This window comes from Melospiza georgiana, chromosome 1 (genome assembly GCF_028018845.1).
Source record: "Melospiza georgiana isolate bMelGeo1 chromosome 1, bMelGeo1.pri, whole genome shotgun sequence".
Lineage (NCBI taxonomy): Eukaryota > Metazoa > Chordata > Aves > Passeriformes > Passerellidae > Melospiza > Melospiza georgiana.
In genome coordinates, this window is record NC_080430.1 from 5,008,846 (window position 1) to 5,028,171 (window position 19,326).

General features: G+C 44.2%; 1 protein-coding gene across 2 annotated transcripts in view; it reads right to left on the bottom strand.

The window, feature by feature from the left end:
- LOC131087011 (mitogen-activated protein kinase kinase kinase 3-like) overlaps nt 1-19,326 on the bottom strand; it is an 80,485-nt gene that overhangs the window by 49,667 nt on the left and 11,492 nt on the right. For both annotated transcript variants that reach the window (XM_058030370.1, XM_058030362.1), the window contains exon 2: nt 7,027-7,106. In XM_058030370.1, coding sequence (XP_057886353.1) covers nt 7,027-7,030 — 4 coding nt within the window. In that variant the 5' untranslated portion in view covers nt 7,031-7,106. The remainder of the gene's footprint in view (nt 1-7,026; nt 7,107-19,326) is intronic.

Consider the following 19,326-nt stretch of genomic DNA (forward strand, 5'->3'; position numbering starts at 1 on the left):
CTACAGAGGTTCCATCACACCAAGTGCCCAACAGAACATCTGTGGGTTTAGGGCACAGTTACACTACCCCACACACTCCTTTTCCTGGGGGTAAAACTGAGTTCCTGCCTCCTATGGAAAAACTGCACAGCTGAACTGGAGACTGTGTTTAGATCAAAAACAACCCTTTCTTTTATAACCCTGTACAAAATAGTAAAGAAATCAGAGCTCAGAAATGGGCTTGGAGGGGAAGGCAAAAATCTGTTTTAAAAAAGGTAAATCAGTTATTTTTAAAATGATAAAAAATAGTTATACTTGATAAAATACACTAAAAATATTACTAAATATACTAAAATAATATTAAATAATACTACTACTAATTTAATATAATACTTAATAATAATACTAATAATACTAATATAAAATAATATAATACTAAAATATTATTAAAAATAAAAAATTACTAATATAGTACTAAAATCATTTAGTACAAATAGTACTAAAAATAGTACTATTTGATTTAGTTATATATGTATCACATATATAACTAAATTCAAATCACCAGTAACAGAACCCAACCAGCCTCTAAAATACTCATGCACACAAACAAGCAGACACCCCCAATGTAATACAGACATGCTAAGGCTCCAGTCAGTTAATGAGAGCATTGAGAAAACAGCAAAAGAGCCTAAACTGTCACATAAATTCATGTATTATGGCAGAACCCATTTGAGAGCCAGAGTGAGATCATGAAGAACTTCAATGCCCTCTGAATTTCCCCAGGAAAAACCAAAAGCAAAGGCAAAGCTGCTGGGACTGCACCTCAGTGCCCTTAAAACTGAGTGATCAGTACCTCACAAACACCAAACCCAAAGCATTTGGGATGGCAAGTTTGATCACAAGTGGAAGTTTCAGTGGTCAGGCCACAAATCATACAAGGAATTTCTCCTGACGAGCTGTGCCATGGCACAATGCCCGTGTTCCCTCACCCCTCTGCAGTGGAAAAGGACTCGGGATGCAGAAGGTGTTTGCTTTAGCTCAGCAGGGAGGGAAAGCAAGGTTACATCTGTGGTTCACCACAAGCCTCCACTCCCAAAACAGCCATCCCTGCACAGTAAAATTCCAGGGGAGAGGAGCCCCTGGCAGAGCTGCTGCTCACCCTGCTCAGCCCATCCCTGGGCACACTCATCACCACGAGCGCCCCTGGGAAAAATGGGTATTTTATGATTGGCTTTTGGCAAATATTACAATGAATATTATATGTGCTGTCTTAACAGAGTTATGCTGTATTGATTCTCTTAAATAGTGTGTTAAATATAGTTTTAGGTTATAACTATATAAGGTTAAAATAGAAGCTATGCTATGTAGGATACTTTTTTCCTAAAGAAAGGACTCACACTGAGATAGCAGCCACAGGACACCTGAATCTTTCAGAGAAAGAGAATTTATTCCTCCATTGTCAGAAGAAATGAACTTCTTCCCACCTTGCTCAGCCATGAGGACACTGTTATGATTCAGAGGAAGAAGCTGACACTGACCAGACAGAATCCTGTGTTTGAATGGAATTTATGCATCATGTATGAGTTGTATGAATATGCAACAGGTTATTGCTTTTAAGGGTTAATCCTTTGCTAATGTGGGTCCTTTTTCAGGCTCGTGCTGCCCACAAAAAGGTACGCGGACATCTGTAATTCTTTGTTTCTATTGTCTCATATTGTCCTAATCCAAACCGTCCAAATTATTATTACTGTAATTATGTTACTATTTTTATAACCATTTTATTACTATTAAACTTCTAAAACTTTGATTTTAACAATTTATTGGCATCTTTCACACCCTCTACATCCCCACATGCTTGAAGGACAGCAAAGCCCAGCTAGGAAGCCAATTTTCCCCCAGGAAAACATCCTGGCAGTCGTTCCCCTTCCTTCTCTCAGCTCCTCACCTCCAGCAGCTCAGGAGCACAACCCATGGAGGTGCAGCCACCTCAGAGCCTTCATCCCTTCCTGGCTAATGGGGCAAATTGGGTGGAATTAGGTGGCTTTTGGTGGGGGAAGATTTGCTGAAGGGTTTGGGGAGCAGCTGTTGCCCCCCTCACCTAGGCAGTGAGTGGATGCTGAACAGGAGCCAGGATCTTTGAGCTCAACCATAAACCCAACACTGCTCATGACAATCCAGCCATAAACCCAACACTGCTCATGACAAACCCCTCGTTTCTCATTTGCTTTTGTGAACTAAAGTTACTCCAGGAGAGCTGCAAGCAGGGGCTTAAAAATCTTATATCTTAAATAGCAAAACTAACCACATTTAAGAAGATTTTTGCATGCCTGTAGCTCTGCTACTCCTCACCACTTCAAAGGTGCCAGGTTTCTCATCCCACAAGAAACTTTCACAACTTTTTTTGCTAAATCTGCCCTTTGCTCCACAAACACTAATTTTCCTCTAATGGATTAACATAATTGAATTAAACTTGGGCCAATTATTCCAGCAGTTTCCCCTGCTAAGCTTAAAATTTGCTCCTTCTGAAGAAGGACTTACGTGCCTAAAAGGCAGCCTGGATTTTTCCACCTCTATCATTTGGTCTAATAAAAGATATTACCTCTCCCCACAACCTGTACCTCTCTCTTGAGCACACTTGAAAGGAGAAAAATGTTTACCCAGCAAAGAAATGTAACTGGCAAGTTATTTCCCCTGACTGACTCTGATACTTCTGGAGGTTATTTGAGGGATCATAAAGAACTCATTCTCCCTCCCAGCCCAGCAACTTTCAGTGCTCAAATCCCAGCCCAGAGCCCATGAATTCCTATCTGTTGCTGCAGCAACAGCTGCAACATCCCAGATGTGATGCAGGTCCAATCCCACATTGCCCAGAGCACCCTAAATTTGATACCTGGGCACAATGGGTGCAGTGCCATTGTGGGAATCCATAAAATTAGAGGGTTTTAGGAAAACTGCAGAAGACAGGCCTCAGATACAGCAGAATTGTGAACAGTGCTAAAGCAGCAGTTTTGAAATATGCCAGCAGAAAAAAAAATTATTTAAACTGTAGAAAAGATAAGGGCAAATAGAACAATAAATCTGTGTATTAGTGCTGGTCTGAATGGCTTTCTAAGCTGCAGAAAGTTTATCTAGCAAGGTATTAAGAAGTTTAAGCTTATGAATGGAGCTCTGTGCATTTTCTTTTACAAACAGGTATTGTATTTGAAATAAGCAAGCATTGTTTTAACCAAAGGTACATGTGCTTATGGTAGTTAGACAGAACTACTGTCAATATGCTTTTGCTTTGTGTGATTGGTCAAGAAGTCTATAAAGTATATTGTAAAATTAAGTTTTCTGGCCTGCTGCCTGGATTGTGAGCTGTTAGCATCTTTCCATTATCATAATCATGTAATGAGACTGATGCTGAAAAATAAACAGCTCGAGACACTTTCCATAGCAGCCCTGTCCTGTTGGTGTCTGTAAATAAATTGGCAGCATCATGCCAGGAAAGGGAGAAGGAGACCATGGGCACCTTTTAGCTCAGACACCTCTCAAAAAGAACAAAACCTGAGCCAGAAAGCCTGATGTGTCTTATTACAATATAAAGTGCTGCAATTCAACATGAATTAATCCTTCCTCTCTCAGCACACAAAGGGAAAGCTGAGAGCAGTAAGGAAATGAAGAGTGAAAGCAGTGCCTGCTGAGGAATGAGGAAAACACAGCATGGGAGGGTGAGACACCCATGGGACAGGCTCTGCTCTGCCCCACCAGCTCCAACAGCCCCAAAACCCCCAAGGAACTGGGCTGGATGGCCAAGGCTGCTCAGACAAGCTCGCAGCAAGCTGCTGTGCCTGCTGCCAGCCCAGCCTGCAATCACACACACTCTGTCAGTACTGCAAACAGCATCACTCTCCCAGATCCCACACCTCAGGTGACCTTTCTGCTGAAGCAAAGTCACACTCTGCCCAGCAAAGCACTAAACCTTTGAGTTATATGGATGTCCCCTGAGCAGAACAGATCAGCCTTCCTGCAGTTTTCATCATCACCATCACACATGCACACACACAGCATTTCATAAACACAGCTGAGAACACTTAAATCATTTTTAAAACAAAAGGAATAAAACTTGAGCAACAAACAAGCTTGGTGCTTTTTGTACCAAGTTGGGCAGGTTTTTAAATATGATTTTTGCTGTGATGTCATGTTTAAACCCAGCAATTTTTAATACTTATTGTGCAGGGTTTTTCCACTGTGTTGCACTGAAGATGCAGACACCTTTAAAAGTGTCATAAACACTCATTTGACCAAATTACAAAGAGTCTTGGACCCTTGAGTGTGACAGTGTTCACAGGGGTCCGAGGATGAGGATCTGACTCCATTTTTCAGAAGGCTTGATTTATTCTTTTATGATATATATTACATTAGAACTGTACTGAAAGAATAGAAGAAAGGATTTCATCAGAAGGCTGGCTAAGAATAGGAAAGAATGATAACAAAGGCTCTGTCTCAGAGTCCGAGCCAGCTGCACTGTGATTGGCCATTAATTAGAAAAACCAACATGAGACCAATCACAGATGCACCTGTTGCATTCCACAGCAGCAGATAATCAATGTTTACATTTTGTTCCTGAGGCCTCTCGGCTTCTCAGGAGGAAAAATCCTAAAAAAAGATTTTTCATAAAAGATGTCTGCGACACTTGAGGAGAGGTTGCAGCTGAAAATGAACTATAAAATGAATAAAAAGACTCAGTGCCAAGGACTTGGGCTGGTCCCAAGCTGGCCCAGGGGTACCAGGGCTGGCCCAAGCACTGCACGACACAGAGACACCAGAAGTCCCCACTTCCCCTCCTGTGGGCTCCATGCAAGGTCATGCAACTTCCCTAGAACACGTCTGGGAGTGAACAGTCCTGTGCTGAACCCGGAGACACTGGGCAGGCTATAAATAGGATCCTGGAAAAAGGAAAAAAAGAAAAAAAAAAAAAAAAAGGTAGATCTGGAACAGGCTGTCTGAGATCACCTCATCCAACACATCTCCTGTGAAGGGAAGGAGGAAGGAAATTTCCAGAAGGAAATCATTGATGTGACTGCAAATTCTCTGTACTTTCCTTGAAAACACTCCCTCATACCAAAGCATGGAGTAAACAAACACATATACGAGGAAGGGGGAGAGAAGTGAAACCCTCAAAATTCAACCCGAATTCCTGTGTATCAGCAAAGTTATCACAGTGATTCTTGCACAGACAAACACCTCTCAGTGACACTGATGGGGACACACAGCACCTCACTCATCTGATCCCCACAGAGCGACTCAGGATCTCAAATTGACCCCATCTGGACACATCCTGGCACATCTAACCCCACACAGGTGTGGATGCTGCTGGGGATGAGCCACAGCAATGAACCTTGGTGAAGGGACATGCACAGCCCCTTCCACCCACACCCTACTGCAAGCAGAACTCCAAACCTGCACAAGACTCCAAAAATCCCCAAAACCAGCCACAGTGCCTCTCTTCACCACAGAATTCCCACAATTAATGCTGCCCTGGTGTACCCATATTACATTTGCAGGCTGAAGGCACCTTGAGCAGGTTCTATCAGCCACTCTCTGTACAAGAAATCACCCAAGTTACAATCTCCTGAGAGATGGGCTGGAGCCAGCAACTCCTTCCCTGCTGGTGCTCGGGGCAAGCCTGAGCTTTCCTTGTTAAAATAACCCACATTGCCTTGACAAAGCAGTGGCTTTTGCCTTCAAAGTGAAAATGTTTCTAAAAAATTTTGGGGTTAGTCACCAGGGATTTTAAACTGAAATTTGTCATTCTTTATGTTGAAGAAGCAGATCTGGACTTTCTCTTCTCTCCCCTTCCCTTTTTTTTTTTTTTAAACATAGCTTCAAATTAGTTCTCTTCCCACAAAATCTCTTTTCTAGGTAACAGAGAAAGAGCAAAAACAACACATAAAGCCAGGATGGGTAAATACCACTCTCCTCCTTTCTCCATAGGGGAGAATAAACACTTAAGGCGTGGCAGTGGCTCCACACTTTTTATTTTCCAAATTCAGACCAGTATCAAACTCTAAATCACGTTTGTACAAGGCTTTTTATGAGGGTAGTTAATGACAGGACAGTGAGAGATGTCTCCAAACTGACAGAGAGAAGATTTACACTGGGTATTAGAAATTATTCTCTGTGGTGAGGCCCCAGCACAGGTGCCCAGAGAAGCTGTGGCTGCCCCTGGATCCCTGGAAATGTCCAAGGCCAGGTTGGATGGGGCTTGGATCACTCTGGGACAGTGGAAGGTGTCCCTGACCATGGCAGGGGGTGGAACTAAATGATCTTTTAGGTCCCTTCCAGCCCAAACCATTTTGTGATTCTACACATCTGCAAGAACAAACCCTAAATTTAACACATATCTCCTTTTTAATTCTTATTCTTTAAAGCACCATTTCAGCCACCCCTGAAAAGTTTAGGGTGAATTGTGTAACTGCTGCAGATGTGCAAGTGAAGTGCTCAGCTTCAAGCAGGAACCCTCCAAGATCTCTCCTCCTTTCTTGGGTCCCCAGGTCAGGAAGCCATTTAGGCACTTCCAAGTGGTCCCAATTCCTAACAATTAATTTTCTTTCGGAGAAAGTTCTTATCTATAGAGATAGATGGAAATCATAATGTACCTCCAGAACTACAAATAATTCCCACCTAATAAAGTTTCCCTCAGCACCACACATCTGACATACAACTATTCCAGCAGAAGAGGGAGAAGGTGGAAGTAATCCAGGCTACCACTTAAAAAAGCAATATATTCAAGCTTTGTTTGAAACAGAAAATTCCTTGGGAGAAGATCTGCAGGGAATGAAGTTGCTCTGCAGAGACTCCACCTAGAACATGACCACCAGATCACGCTCAGAATAAGAAGAAAATTTGTCCAATTTTGGCACCACTAAAATGCCAAACATAAATCAGAAAGCAATGTAATAGAGCATCTTAGCAATTTCTCCCAGTCTGTTGGCACATTTGGTAGTCCCAACCAAAATTATCAGGCTGCAGAAAATGAATTCTCCAGGGGAATTCAGTTCTTACCCATCTTTCCATCTACATCAGGCCTCCATTCCACCGGTCCCAGACTCTGGTGCCTTATCCTTCTCTCTCAAGCATCCACCCTGTAATGAACATACACAGAAGTTACAGATGAATTCTGACATGACAAAAATCTCTTCACAAAGCCTGTCTCCACCATCACCTGGGAAAGAGAACCTGATTTAGGAATGGAGAGCAGGGTCTGCCTTCCTCTGCACACACCAAAGGTAACACCATAAACCTGGGACCTTAATGGCTTTAAAATCTTGCGGTAAACAACTTGTGCTTCCTTAAGAGCAGAACGTTTTAATTACATGGTATTTTAATGTGTTTTTACATGATTAATGTAACCCTAAAGCAACACCATCTTTAACACTTCAGATTCCACAGCATCCCTGTGGGGTAACACTCACTTGGGGCACAGACTGACAGCAGGACATGCAAACGCAGTGCTGAATCAAAGCAGAAACCTAAATTTAGGCCTTCCAAGCCAAGGTTCCCCAAGGCTGGACCAGCTTTCCTCTGACTGCATGGGTAAAAAGCTGAGCACAGGCAGCTCTCAGCAGCAGTGAGTGCCCCATACATCCATCCCTCATGGCAGGTGTGTCCCCAGGAGCCCTCCAGAGTTTCTGCCTTTAATCTGCTCCCAAAACCAGCAGAGAAGGGGCTCAGTGACCTCCCATCCTGCATTCAGCCAAATGCCACCCTGCATTCAGCCAAACTCCTGCACCCGGAAAGGTTTTTTGGGGTTTTTTGGCCACCAATAAACTAAAGCAGGCCTGAGCCCACAGGAGCCTGTCCTGCTCACTAATGAAAAGCCTCATTTTAGACTGAACAAAGGCAAAATCCACCTAAAGATGGGCACCTTTTAAAGGACACTGTGATAGAAAACAAAACCAAATTCCACTTTAGCTGCCTGATAAGCCCTCAGATTTCTTGGTCATAAACCTGTGTGACAGCATAAGAAAAGGGAGAAACAACTCCAGAACTTGATCAGACTTGCAGAGGGAGTGAGACATTCCTGCCCTGCAGTCACTGAAAGCTCCAGGACACTGACACGGATCCTGGAGTGTTAAATATGAGGCATTGGTCACAAATGGGAGGAAAAAGCACTTTGAAAACCTCCTGGCTTGGTCAAATCAATTGAAACACAGCAACAAATCTGAGGAGGACCAGGAATGGTCCCAAGCATGGATTAAAATGATTTTCTGCAGCTCTGGTGCCTCAGTGCTGGCGAGCACAGGGATATTTATCCAACCTATTTTTGAGAGAGACGAGCAGGAAGGGAAGGTGATAAGAGAGCAGCAGAGGCATCCAAGTGCCCTGAGAGGGTTTTTCCTCCTCCTGCAGCTTCCTCCCAGCACAGCACCATCAGCCTGAGAGCCCAGGGCCATTTCCAACACCAAGGAGGAGAAAAGGAAGAAACCAAACAGCTTGAATGGTTAAAAATCCTACCTAGAGAAAGAACCGCTCAGTCTGCGCAACACCGAATCAAGAGGGAGCAGAAAACCAGCAAGAAAGCAGAGTGAAAATTCCATCTGATTATAACAAGAGCAGGAAACAGCCCAAACCTTCACTTTTGCTTTCAAAGGTGCTGTGACACTTCCAGGAATTAAGCTGTGTGCATAATTTGCAGTGAGGGCCACAGGCAGACAGTCTGGATCAACTGTAAATTCCTGGGACAGCCCAGGCTGACTCTCCTTATCAGAGCAATAGATTTTTCTAATGCCTTCCTGGAGAGCTTCCAGACCTTTCCAAACCATATCTAGTCACAAAAACAAGCATCTACAGGAACTGTGCAAATGAGCCCTGGAAAAAACAGGGGACCTTTCCATCAGCAGAGCCCTCCCCTGTGCTGTTCTCCATCACCTCTGCCCCAGCAAAGCCCTGGGACCCCCCTGCCCAGCCCTGGTGAGCAAACCAGACATGCACACAGGGCAGGAAATCTCCACACATACACAGGAGAAAGGAGGGTTTTCTGATTTAGCAGAAAATGCTAAATGTGCTCAGTGCTGAGGACAGGCAGCCTTCAAACTGGACTGCACACACTGGTGATTTCCGTGGCTTCCCAAAAATACATACCAGCAGCTTCCTGTTCCAGAAGGACAAATTCCTGTTTCTAGTACAAATTCTGTCCTATTATTATGTCCCTTCCAAAACAGGGAGGGGGGGAAAAATAAGATGGGGAAAAAAAAAAAAAGGGAAAATCCTTTTCCTACAGATGCTGTTCCAAGCAGCTTCTCCTCGCACTCAGCTCCCTGATCAGCGCTGGCATTTTGGGACACAAAACCTGAGAGCATCTGAAAATGGGCTCCCAGTGGCCACTGCACCCACAGAACCCTGTAAATCTGCTCAAAATCTCCCTGGTGAGCACCTGCCAAGCAGTGAGAGAGCTCAGCAAGATGCTGGGGCAATGTATTCCAGGTTTGTGATGTGCATGCAAGAGACTCTGCCTGCTCCAGTCTGCTCAGGGAACTGCTGGAAGTCACTTCACCTGCAGGAAAGCCCAGAACAGATGCTCTGATCCAGGGGAAAACAATAATAACATAATAAGAACTGAATTATTAATAAGAACTGAATTAATAATAATTAATATAGTAATATATCAATAATTGAATATTATATTAATAATATACCAATAATTAATATAACAATAACTATACTTAATATCATAATATATCAATAATTATATTCAATATAATAATATAACAATAATAATATTATGATATTATAACATAACAATATTATAATAATTGATTTTTATCAGTTTTGATTTGCCTGAGCTGAACTTAGCAGAGTGGCTCAACTTCTTCACAGCTGCATGAGTGCAGGGTATGAGTATCTGCATGAGAGATGCATGCAAGGTTATTAATCCACTTTTAACATTAATCCCTGCTTTTCTTTTTTTTTTTCTTCCCACACTCCTGGCTGGGAAGGGATTAAGAAGACTGAGCTCAAGGGAGACAACAGTTCAGCTATGACATGTCTGTACACCCATGACTCCTGCCTTTGTGGACCTAAATTACAGAAAGCAAAGCAGGAGAGAAAGAGATGGAGAAGTGTGATTTTCTCCTGGATGGAAGGGAAGATAAAACAAAGTGATCAGGGGATTTACTGTGAGGAATTAAGTTAGGAAAGCAGGAAGATGCAGCCCAGCACTGAGAGCTGCTATTGATATTTGGGATTTCCAGTATCACCCACCCCAAAAAGAATTTTTCTTGCCCTGCAGAGGCTCAGCATCCCCCATAAAACACAGATTTCATGTCAGCAAGTCTTGCCACTACTGCAGCACAAGCAAACAGCATCTCCCTGTGCAGTTTATCACCCCCAGGCTTCCAGGGAAAGCAGCACCAACTTATTCCTGCCTGAGCACCACTCAGCACTTTGGTTTGGAGGTGTAGGGACACGCCACTGTAAAAAAAATATAAAAATAAAAATAATAATCCACAGTTGCCCCTGAAATAGGGCTTGGCTGGAAAGCTACTCAAAGCAGCATTGCTAAAATTGGGACTTTCCTTGTTTTTTCAAGCAGCAGGGAACATGTTGGGCTCAGAGAGTTTAACAAGCAAGAGTCAAGCGGAAAAAATCTCTCCTTTTTAAGAGTTGACCACATTAACTTTCAGCAAGTTTCCGGGAGTCCTGCCAGAGCGCTGGAGTTTTGTATACTACGGAACTGTTAAAAATATTATTGTAAATGTTATTTTCAAAAAGCTTCAGAGGCCAGGGCTGGGGTAGTGTAAAAAAACAACAGCAAATGAGATTGTTTTAATGGTGAGAACACAAATGGATGTGTGCTGATAGCTCAGGCAGCCTGCAGGCTTGGCACAGGAGAGTTGGAATATTACAGGTTAGTTGGAATATTTCAGGTTTTCTCTGATCATCCCAATCTCATCCTTACAGTTTTCTCAAAACACTACAGAACATTCAACCTGCTGCACTTAGAACTGTCCTGGAACTTGGATCCATATTCTGGGATACACAAAACAACAGCTAAATTTTGGTGCCATTTCAGACACACAAGACCCTGCCCTGAAGACATTTTCCACCCAGGTTATCCAAAGGACACACCACACAAGGGAAGTAAAAAAATAGCAATTTAAGACTGTGCATCCTTGTAGATGTAGCACTTGAGGATCTGACTTCATGTTTCAGAAGGCTGATTTATTATTTTATGATAATATATTGTATTAAAACTATACTAAAAGAATATAACAAAGGATTTCATCAGAAGGCCAGCTAAGAATAGAAAAAGAAAGAATGAATAACAAAGGCTTGTGGCACCAACAGTGTCCAAGTCAGCTGACTGTGATTGGCCATTAATTAGAAACAACCACATGAGACCAATCCCAGATCCACCTGTTGCATTCCACAGCAGCAGATAATCAATGTTTACATTTTGTTCCTGAGACCTCTCAGCTTCTCTGGAGGAAAAATCCTAAGGGGAAAGGATTTTTCATAAAAACAAGGCTTCTTCTCCCCAGTTTGGGCCATGACACCCCAAAACTGCTCAAGAATCTTTCTCACAGCCCCTGCTGCTGGGAGAACAGATCTGTGTTCAAAATCCATCGTGCTCAGTGGAGATTCCTTCAGCCAGTGACCCAGCCAGGGCAGCTGCACTCGACAGAAAAATCTCCTGAGCCATCCTGTTCCTTCCAGCACAACGTGTACCGACAATGAGAGGTTTGGAACCTGCCTGAGTCCTGCTGTTACCATCCATGACAGCCCTTTGAAGAAGCCACTGAGATCTTAAAACAAATCCTCTTCTCAGAAATTGCTTTTTATAAGCAAAATGTTCCAGACAGCACACTCCATCCAGTACATTACCACAGAGAGGTTTGGGTAGGAAAGGATCTTAAAGATCTTCTGGTTCCAACCCCCTGCGTTGGGCAGGGACACTTTCCACTATTCCAAGTTACTCCAAGCCCTGTCCAATCTGGCCTTGGACACTTCCAGGGATTCCAGGATTCTCTGGGTAACCTGTGCCAGGGCCTCTCCATCCTCACAGGAAACAATTTCTTCCTAATAACAAATCTAAATCTCTCCTCCTCCAGTTTAAGACCATTCTCCCTTGTCCTATCACTCCATGTCCATGTAAGAAGTCCCTCTTCAGCTCTCTTGTAGCCCCCTTGGGTACTGGTATTTTTCTCAGTCCCTTTTCCTCCTTTGCAGTAATATTCCCTTTGCAGTAATCAGCAATGTATACTGGCATATTAAATAGCTTTGATTTTCCATACATATCTCAAACCTCTGGAACAATGAAACAAAGAAGCAAATCAAAAGGATTAGAAAGGACTCTTCTATCAGCAAAGATCACACACCACAGCCCCATCAGCTCAGAGTTAACCTATTTTACATGTAACAGACAGCTCAAGCAAAGCAAGTGTCCAGACAACACACATGTTCCCCACCTGTTTGGGTTTTTATTTCTATCAGGGTCTGCACAGAATTGTGTCTACTGAACTCACATTTTTTACAGAGAAAATTTGCAGACACTCTGATTACACCCAAAGCCCACCTCAGCCCCTCTGTGCCTAAATTCAAGTTTTCAAATTGGGCACTGAAGTGACCAAGCCTAAAGGATCCTCAGCTCCCCAGATGAGGCTGAGCCAGGATAACTCACACACACAGCCCTGCCTGTGAGGATGAAGATCTGCACCTAGGGGAGAGCACTGTCCTGCATCATTTTCCCTTCCACAGAGCAAAATCCTGTCCTCAGGTCTCTGTGCACTTCTAAATCAGAGGGAAACCCTGATTACACCTACAGAAACCCTCTGATGCCAATGAACATTCCCCTCCAAGTGAACACAGCAAAGGGAAGGTATTTCTACATATAAAATAAAAACCAATGCAGAAGAATGTTGTCATTTCTTCCTCCTGCAGGTTTTTGTTGCCTTATTTTTGTCCTTCTCCTCAAATGACCAAAGATTTTGTGGGAGGGAAATTAAAGCAAAACTGTATATGTGGAAAAGTGAAGCTTCAGGCCCCTTTCTTCCATGTTTCTGGGAAAAACAGGAAGGAGAATGAGCAGAAACCAAAAAGCAGGAATAGACAGTAAAACCTTCAGCTGAAATAAGCCATCAGAAAAGTTTGTTTCAGAAAAAAAATATTTCCAGGGAAAAGCAATTGGGAGAAAATCATGTGGTATCAGAAACAAGGAGTCTCCATGAATGGAGCTTTACACCAGAGAACTGCAAAGCCAAGGCTCTGCCATGGGGAGCCTGGCCTGAGAGCTGGAATCTGCACCTGGGACTGGGATTCCAAGGTCTTTCACAGCTGTTTTGGCCAATTAACTTTTAAAACATACTTTACTTCTACTTTTCTACCAACAACTAATTATTTCTCTATCATGCAACATCTACATTGCAGCTCTCCCCAACTAATCATTCTATACCACTAACACAACAGAAAATAGAGTAAATAAAAAGGAAAAAAACCACCAAACAACACCCAGAAATCTTCCATTTTGTCTTCTATCTACTTCCATACTAAAACCCCAAATCCTAAATTGTTCACCCTGTAATAAAATATACTATTATCTATTTTAAGCACTCATCAATTCTAATTCATCTCAAAGCGTTAGAAGCCCTCTCCATAAACAAAAGTTAAAAGCAATGTTTCCTTAAAAATGAAGGCTTATCAAAACAGAGAAATATTCTCTATGCCCTAAGTTCCAACAGGTATCAACTGCATAACCAACCTCATGGCTGATCCAACATGCTCCAAACAGGGATTTTAACACTAAGGGACCAAGCTCTGGACTGGGAAGGAGGGAGATTATTGTATTTGTGGGGTGCCCCATGGCAGGAAGGAAGAATGAATCTGACTCCATGTTCTCAGAAGGCTAATTTATTATTTTATGATGCTATATTATATTAAAGAATACTATACTAAACTATACTATAGTATATACTATATATATATATATATATATATATACTTCATATATATAGTCATACTGTAGTATATACTATATATATATTTTATTATTATCTTTCTAGCCTTCTGTAAGTATCCTTTCAGGACACTTACAGAAAGCTAAAAAGAAGGTAGACAGGAAGGGTAGGATAAAGGATACTTACAGAAAGGATACTTACTGAATGCTAAAAAGATAATAATGAAAACTCCTGACTCTCTCCAGAGTCCCGACACAGCTTGGCCCTGATTGGCCAAAGAGTGAAAACAACTCACAGCAGAATCCAATGGAACAATCACCTGTGGGTAAACAATCTCCAAACACATTCCACATGAGCACAACACAGGAGAAGCAAATGAGATAAGAATTGTTTCCCTTTTCTCTGAGGCTTCTCAGCTTCCCAGGAAAAAAACCCTGGGCGAAGGGATTTTTCAGAGAATGTGAATGTGACAGGAGATCCATCCCATGGCCTTGGCCTGGCATCGAGGCAGGACCAGGGCTTTGATGCCGCTGTGCCAACCCCCACTTCTCACCCCAGCCCATCTCTGACCCACCTTCTCTACCTTGCACAGAGGATGGGGAACACACCTGGCCATGCCAGGAGCCTCCCCCAGCCCCTGAAATGCAGCATTTCCCCCCAGGCTGCAGGGATCAATAGTCCCTGGCAGCCATCCCCCTGCACAGCTTCTCTTTAACGAGCACAGCCTCTCCCCTGCAGCCTGCCTGGCTTTTATTGATCCCAGCCTGACTTTCTGATCGACTGCAAAGCCCAGGGCTCAGGAATAATTGACCACTCTCTGCTCTCTCAGCAGCCACCTGGTTGATTTGCTCCTTCTCTGTGGGCAAGAAGCACAACCTCCACACCACATGGAGAGACCAGGACCCCAACAGCCACCACAAATTTTGGCAGGTCCTCTCCTTGCTCATGCAACTCTTCACATGTTCTAAGTGTTCACTTAGAGGGGAATGTTCATTGGCATCAGAGGGTTCTGTAGGTGTAGCTGGCATCAGGGTTTCCCCCTGATTCATAAATACACAGAGAACTGCCTGAGGACAGGATTTTGTCCTGTGGAAGGGAAAATGATGCAGGACAGTGCTCTCCCCTAGGTGCAGATCATCATCCTCACAAGCAGGGCTGTGTGTGTGAATAATCCTGGTTCAGCCTCATCTGGGGAGATAAGGATCCTTTAGGCTTGGTCACTTAAGTGCCCAATTTGAAAACTTGAATTTAGGCACAGAGGGGCTGAGGTGGGCTTTGGGGTGTAATCAGAGTGTCTGCAAATTTGTTCATCCGCACAAATTGCTGGGGGAGGAGGTTCTGCTATGCAGCTCTGGAGTGAGGAATCTCCAGTGGGAGAAGGCAGAGCTCAATGAGGGCTCAGTAGCAAGCAAAGATTAAAAGCCAGCTGTGATTTTAGGCAGAAGGAGCAGGCTCTGCACAGCCCCAGGACTGAGCTGCCCCCATGAGCTGCCATCTGTGATTTTGGGCACAAGGAGAAGGTTTCTGCACAGCCCCAGGACTCAGCTGCCCCCATGAGCTGCTGGCTCATGCCTGCCATCAGTGGGGTGGTGATGGGGTTATGAAACAAGCACGTGGGGCAGCTTCCACAGAGGCTTTATTCTCATCCTCTGAACTTGCAGTATCACATGAACTCAAGTGCCCTTGCCTTCACAGTAAAAAATGAGCCACCAACAGATCAGGAACCTGACTGTGAGAACCTTACAGCCTGCAGAGCACAGCCATGGGCTCACAGAACCTCACAGCCTGCAGAGCACACACTGCCCAAAGCTCAGAGCTCTCTCAGGGCCTCCCAGGTCTGCCCTGCCTCTCCTGCCAGCCCTTCCCCACCCAAATTTCCCAAAGCTGTGGTTGTGCAGAGCCTGAGCACTGCCTGCTGCAGTGCACACATTGCAGCAGAGTTGCCCAAGCTGTGCCATCACCCAGTGCTCCCCCAGTGCAAGGCAGCAGCTTCCTATGGCTGCACTCACTCTGCTTCATTCCCCAAGCCTGGTGGAGGGAAGGAAGGATGATGACACTGAGGAAAAGCTGGGTCTTGCCTCTAAACCCAGCTCAGGGCATTGCAGAAGTCGAGACGGAGAGCATGACAGCTCACCAGGGCCAAGAGCAGACTGCAGGGGAGGCAGTGGGATGAGTAATTTCCTCTCCTACCACGTCCAGCCTGGTGTGGAGCAATGGAAAGTCACAAATGTGGGCATTCTGTCCAGCTCAGAGAAAGTCTGACCTGGGGACTTTCAGAAAAGAGAAGCCCATCACCCTTGAGAGACCATGAGCCACCAGGGCAGCTGGGCAACACCTCTGAACTGGCAGAGCAGCTGCTCCAAAATCAGGTCACTTATTAGGCACAGTGGGGAAGCAGTCAACTCCTTTTAGAAGAAAGCTCTGGAGAAACACAGCTCAGCTCAATATTGATTCCCACGGCTCCATTACAGACAGACAGAATTAATTTCCAGGATGGAAAGAAACATATGCCTGTGTATCAAAACAAAATACAGAAGCCTTTCCAGTCCTCTGGCTGCATTTCAATGCAAACCAGAAGGCTGTCATGATAGAGAGATTTCAGTTTTCTAATTAATTCTCCCTGCTGAGAGTTTAATGCTACTAATTGATGAGGAGAGGTGGTGTCCAGACAGTGCCTGCAATTTCTTTTTACATCTTTAGGCCAAGTTCTCTCTAAATTAAATAATAATAAGGCAGATTTGTTCCCTGTGTGCACTGTGCCCTGCTCCAGCTCCCTCCTCCCTAGGAGATGTCTGGTGGAGGAGGGAAGGGAGGCAAAGCCCATGTCAGAGCTCTTTACAAGTGCTGGAAGTCTTCCTGGAAAACATCGTCTGTGATACTGTCACTTCCACAGGAAAAGCCAAGAGAAAGAGCAGTGGTGCCAGGGACACTGCCTGTCCCATGAAACACCCTCCATGCATCTGGGAGAGCTTCTCCCCCTGCCACAGAGCAACTACTCAGCCAAGAGATGTCCCATAACACTTCCAAAACCCACACAAAATGTACTGTGGTGTCAGGAAATGGGTCTGCAGAACAGCCCCAACCAAGTGCCACCAGCAGCAAAAAGATGTCACAGGTGCAGAGGAAGATTGGCTGCTCACCTGCAGCATGGAACAGTTCTCATCCTTAACCCTAAATGTTGATCTCACACTGGTGTTGACCTCTGGAGCCAGCAAAGTGATCCTAAGAGCAAAAACCAGCACAGCCTCAGTAGGAGAAGGCAGCTCAGCACATGCCTGGATAGGAAATTCCTGCTCCCATTCCCTACAGGAGCACATGCTCCACTCCCTCCCTGATCAGAATTTGTCCCTTTGCTCTCCACGCTCAGCAATTCCAACCCCAGTGCTCTGAGCTGCGTTTGGGGAATGAGAAATAAAACCCAACCCACGTTCACCGTGCTGTGGTTACCAAGCAGTGACAAACCAAGCAATGCTGATGGTCCCCAAGCTCTGGGCTGACACTCCAGCACTGCTCTGCTTGTCATGGCAATAGCATTTCCACCTGCACCTCTCTGACACCTCCTCTGGGAGCCTCTGCTGTACATCATGGCCAGCAGAGCCAGCTGTGCAGAGGTCCAGCTGGCTGACCTCTCCTTTCCAAAAGGCTTCTATTTTTCCCCCCTTTATTATTATTAGTTTTCAAGCCACCTACTCCATCATAAATATCAAGTAAAATTAGCTTATTCCTAGAATGCTATAAAAAGACAAGCTCATGCCTGCACAAACTGACAGCAAGTTAAGGAGAAGGCTCCAAATATGCCAAAAACATCAAGTCGAGAGCTTTTGGCCCTTTTACTACAAAATCCTATTGCTGCAAGCAACAATTGCAACTGTGCAGGTTGAGTCATGTGTGTGCAGAGTTGGGTGCCTGCTGCTCCTCCTCAGTGTCCTGAGCAAACCCCTCCTGTCTCCCCTATCAATAAATACACACCAGGTGGATGAGAAGATCTCACAGGACCTTTTCCATCTCTTTCCTGCTTAGTCACAGGATAAATATCTCCCAGGTTGTACAGGAACACGCTGCTCTGCCTGCCTGTGGTGGGAGAGCTGCCCTCTGAGGATGCTTTGTTTTCCAGATGTTCACAGAATCCCAGAATGGCTCTGCTGGGAAGGGAGCTCTGGAGATCTCCCAGTGCTGAGGGAGGCTCACCTGGAGCAGGCTGCACGTCCAGGCAGGTTTTGAATACCTCCAGAGGCAGCTAACAGGGATTACCCAAGGGAACTTACAAAACAGAGGACTTGCATGAGCCTGGTGCTCACCTTCAGAGAGCTCTGAGGCACCCAAGCAAGTCCCCCAGTTCCTGTCCCACAGGAACCTCATTTTTGTATCATTTTTGTACTATCAGAACACCGGTCTGAGGTCTCAAGCCTGCTGCTGTCCAAGATGGAAAAGCATTTCATTTATTTTTGCAAAAGGCAGGTTGGCAAGAGCACAGACAGCAAACATCCAGGTCAAGCCTCCTGTGAGAGATTGTCAGAAAAAAGCACAAAAACCCAACCACCCCAGAAAGGGAAATTCAGGGAACCAAAGGGTTTGGGGAGAAGAGGCTCCAATGCATTTTAAGTGTTTAGGTTTACAAGGCAATTTCAATTGGCATTGATTCATGCCACAACAGCAGCAAGGCTCTCTCTTGGTTCTAAAATGCCTGAAGAGTGCAAGGCTTCCACAAGAGACACAACCCAGAGAGCACCTGAGAGCCTCAAAGCCACAGATCTGTGAATTTCACAGGAGAAATGCAAAGGAGAAAATGCAAGGAGAAAAATATTTCACTACATCAACCATAAAAAAGACCCCACACCATTAAGAAAAAAAGACCCACAAAAACCAACCACAAAAAACAACCAAAAAAAAACCAAAAAAAACCCCAGAAACAAAACCAAACAAAACCCAACAAAAACAAAAAAAACAAACAAATAAATAAATAAAATCCCACAACAACAAAAAACCTACCAAAAGCCACACAGCCCAAATATCTCTTGCAACAAGATGGACACCAAGGGATGGGGCAGCTGGGAGTAGAAGGTTTTGCTTCATTTCTTGCTGAACAATGGGATAACCCTGAGCATTGCAAATTCTCACAGGATTCTGTGTTTTTCATAAGAACCTTGTTCCTGGAGTCACATGATTACATCAGAATCCACACTTCCCCTTTTTTTTTGTTAAAAAGAAGTATTTGCATATGTCAAAAGCTGAAGGAGTGTAAGTCATGTCTAAAATGCTCAAACATGGAGGAATAGAAAAATCTGCTTTAAAAGAAATAAATCTGTATTTTTTTTGGAGGAAAGAATGTAATCTAAAATTCCTTTTTGCCAACACTATACACTGGGAGCCTTAGACTGGACAGGGAATGACTTAATTTTTTGGAGAGGTG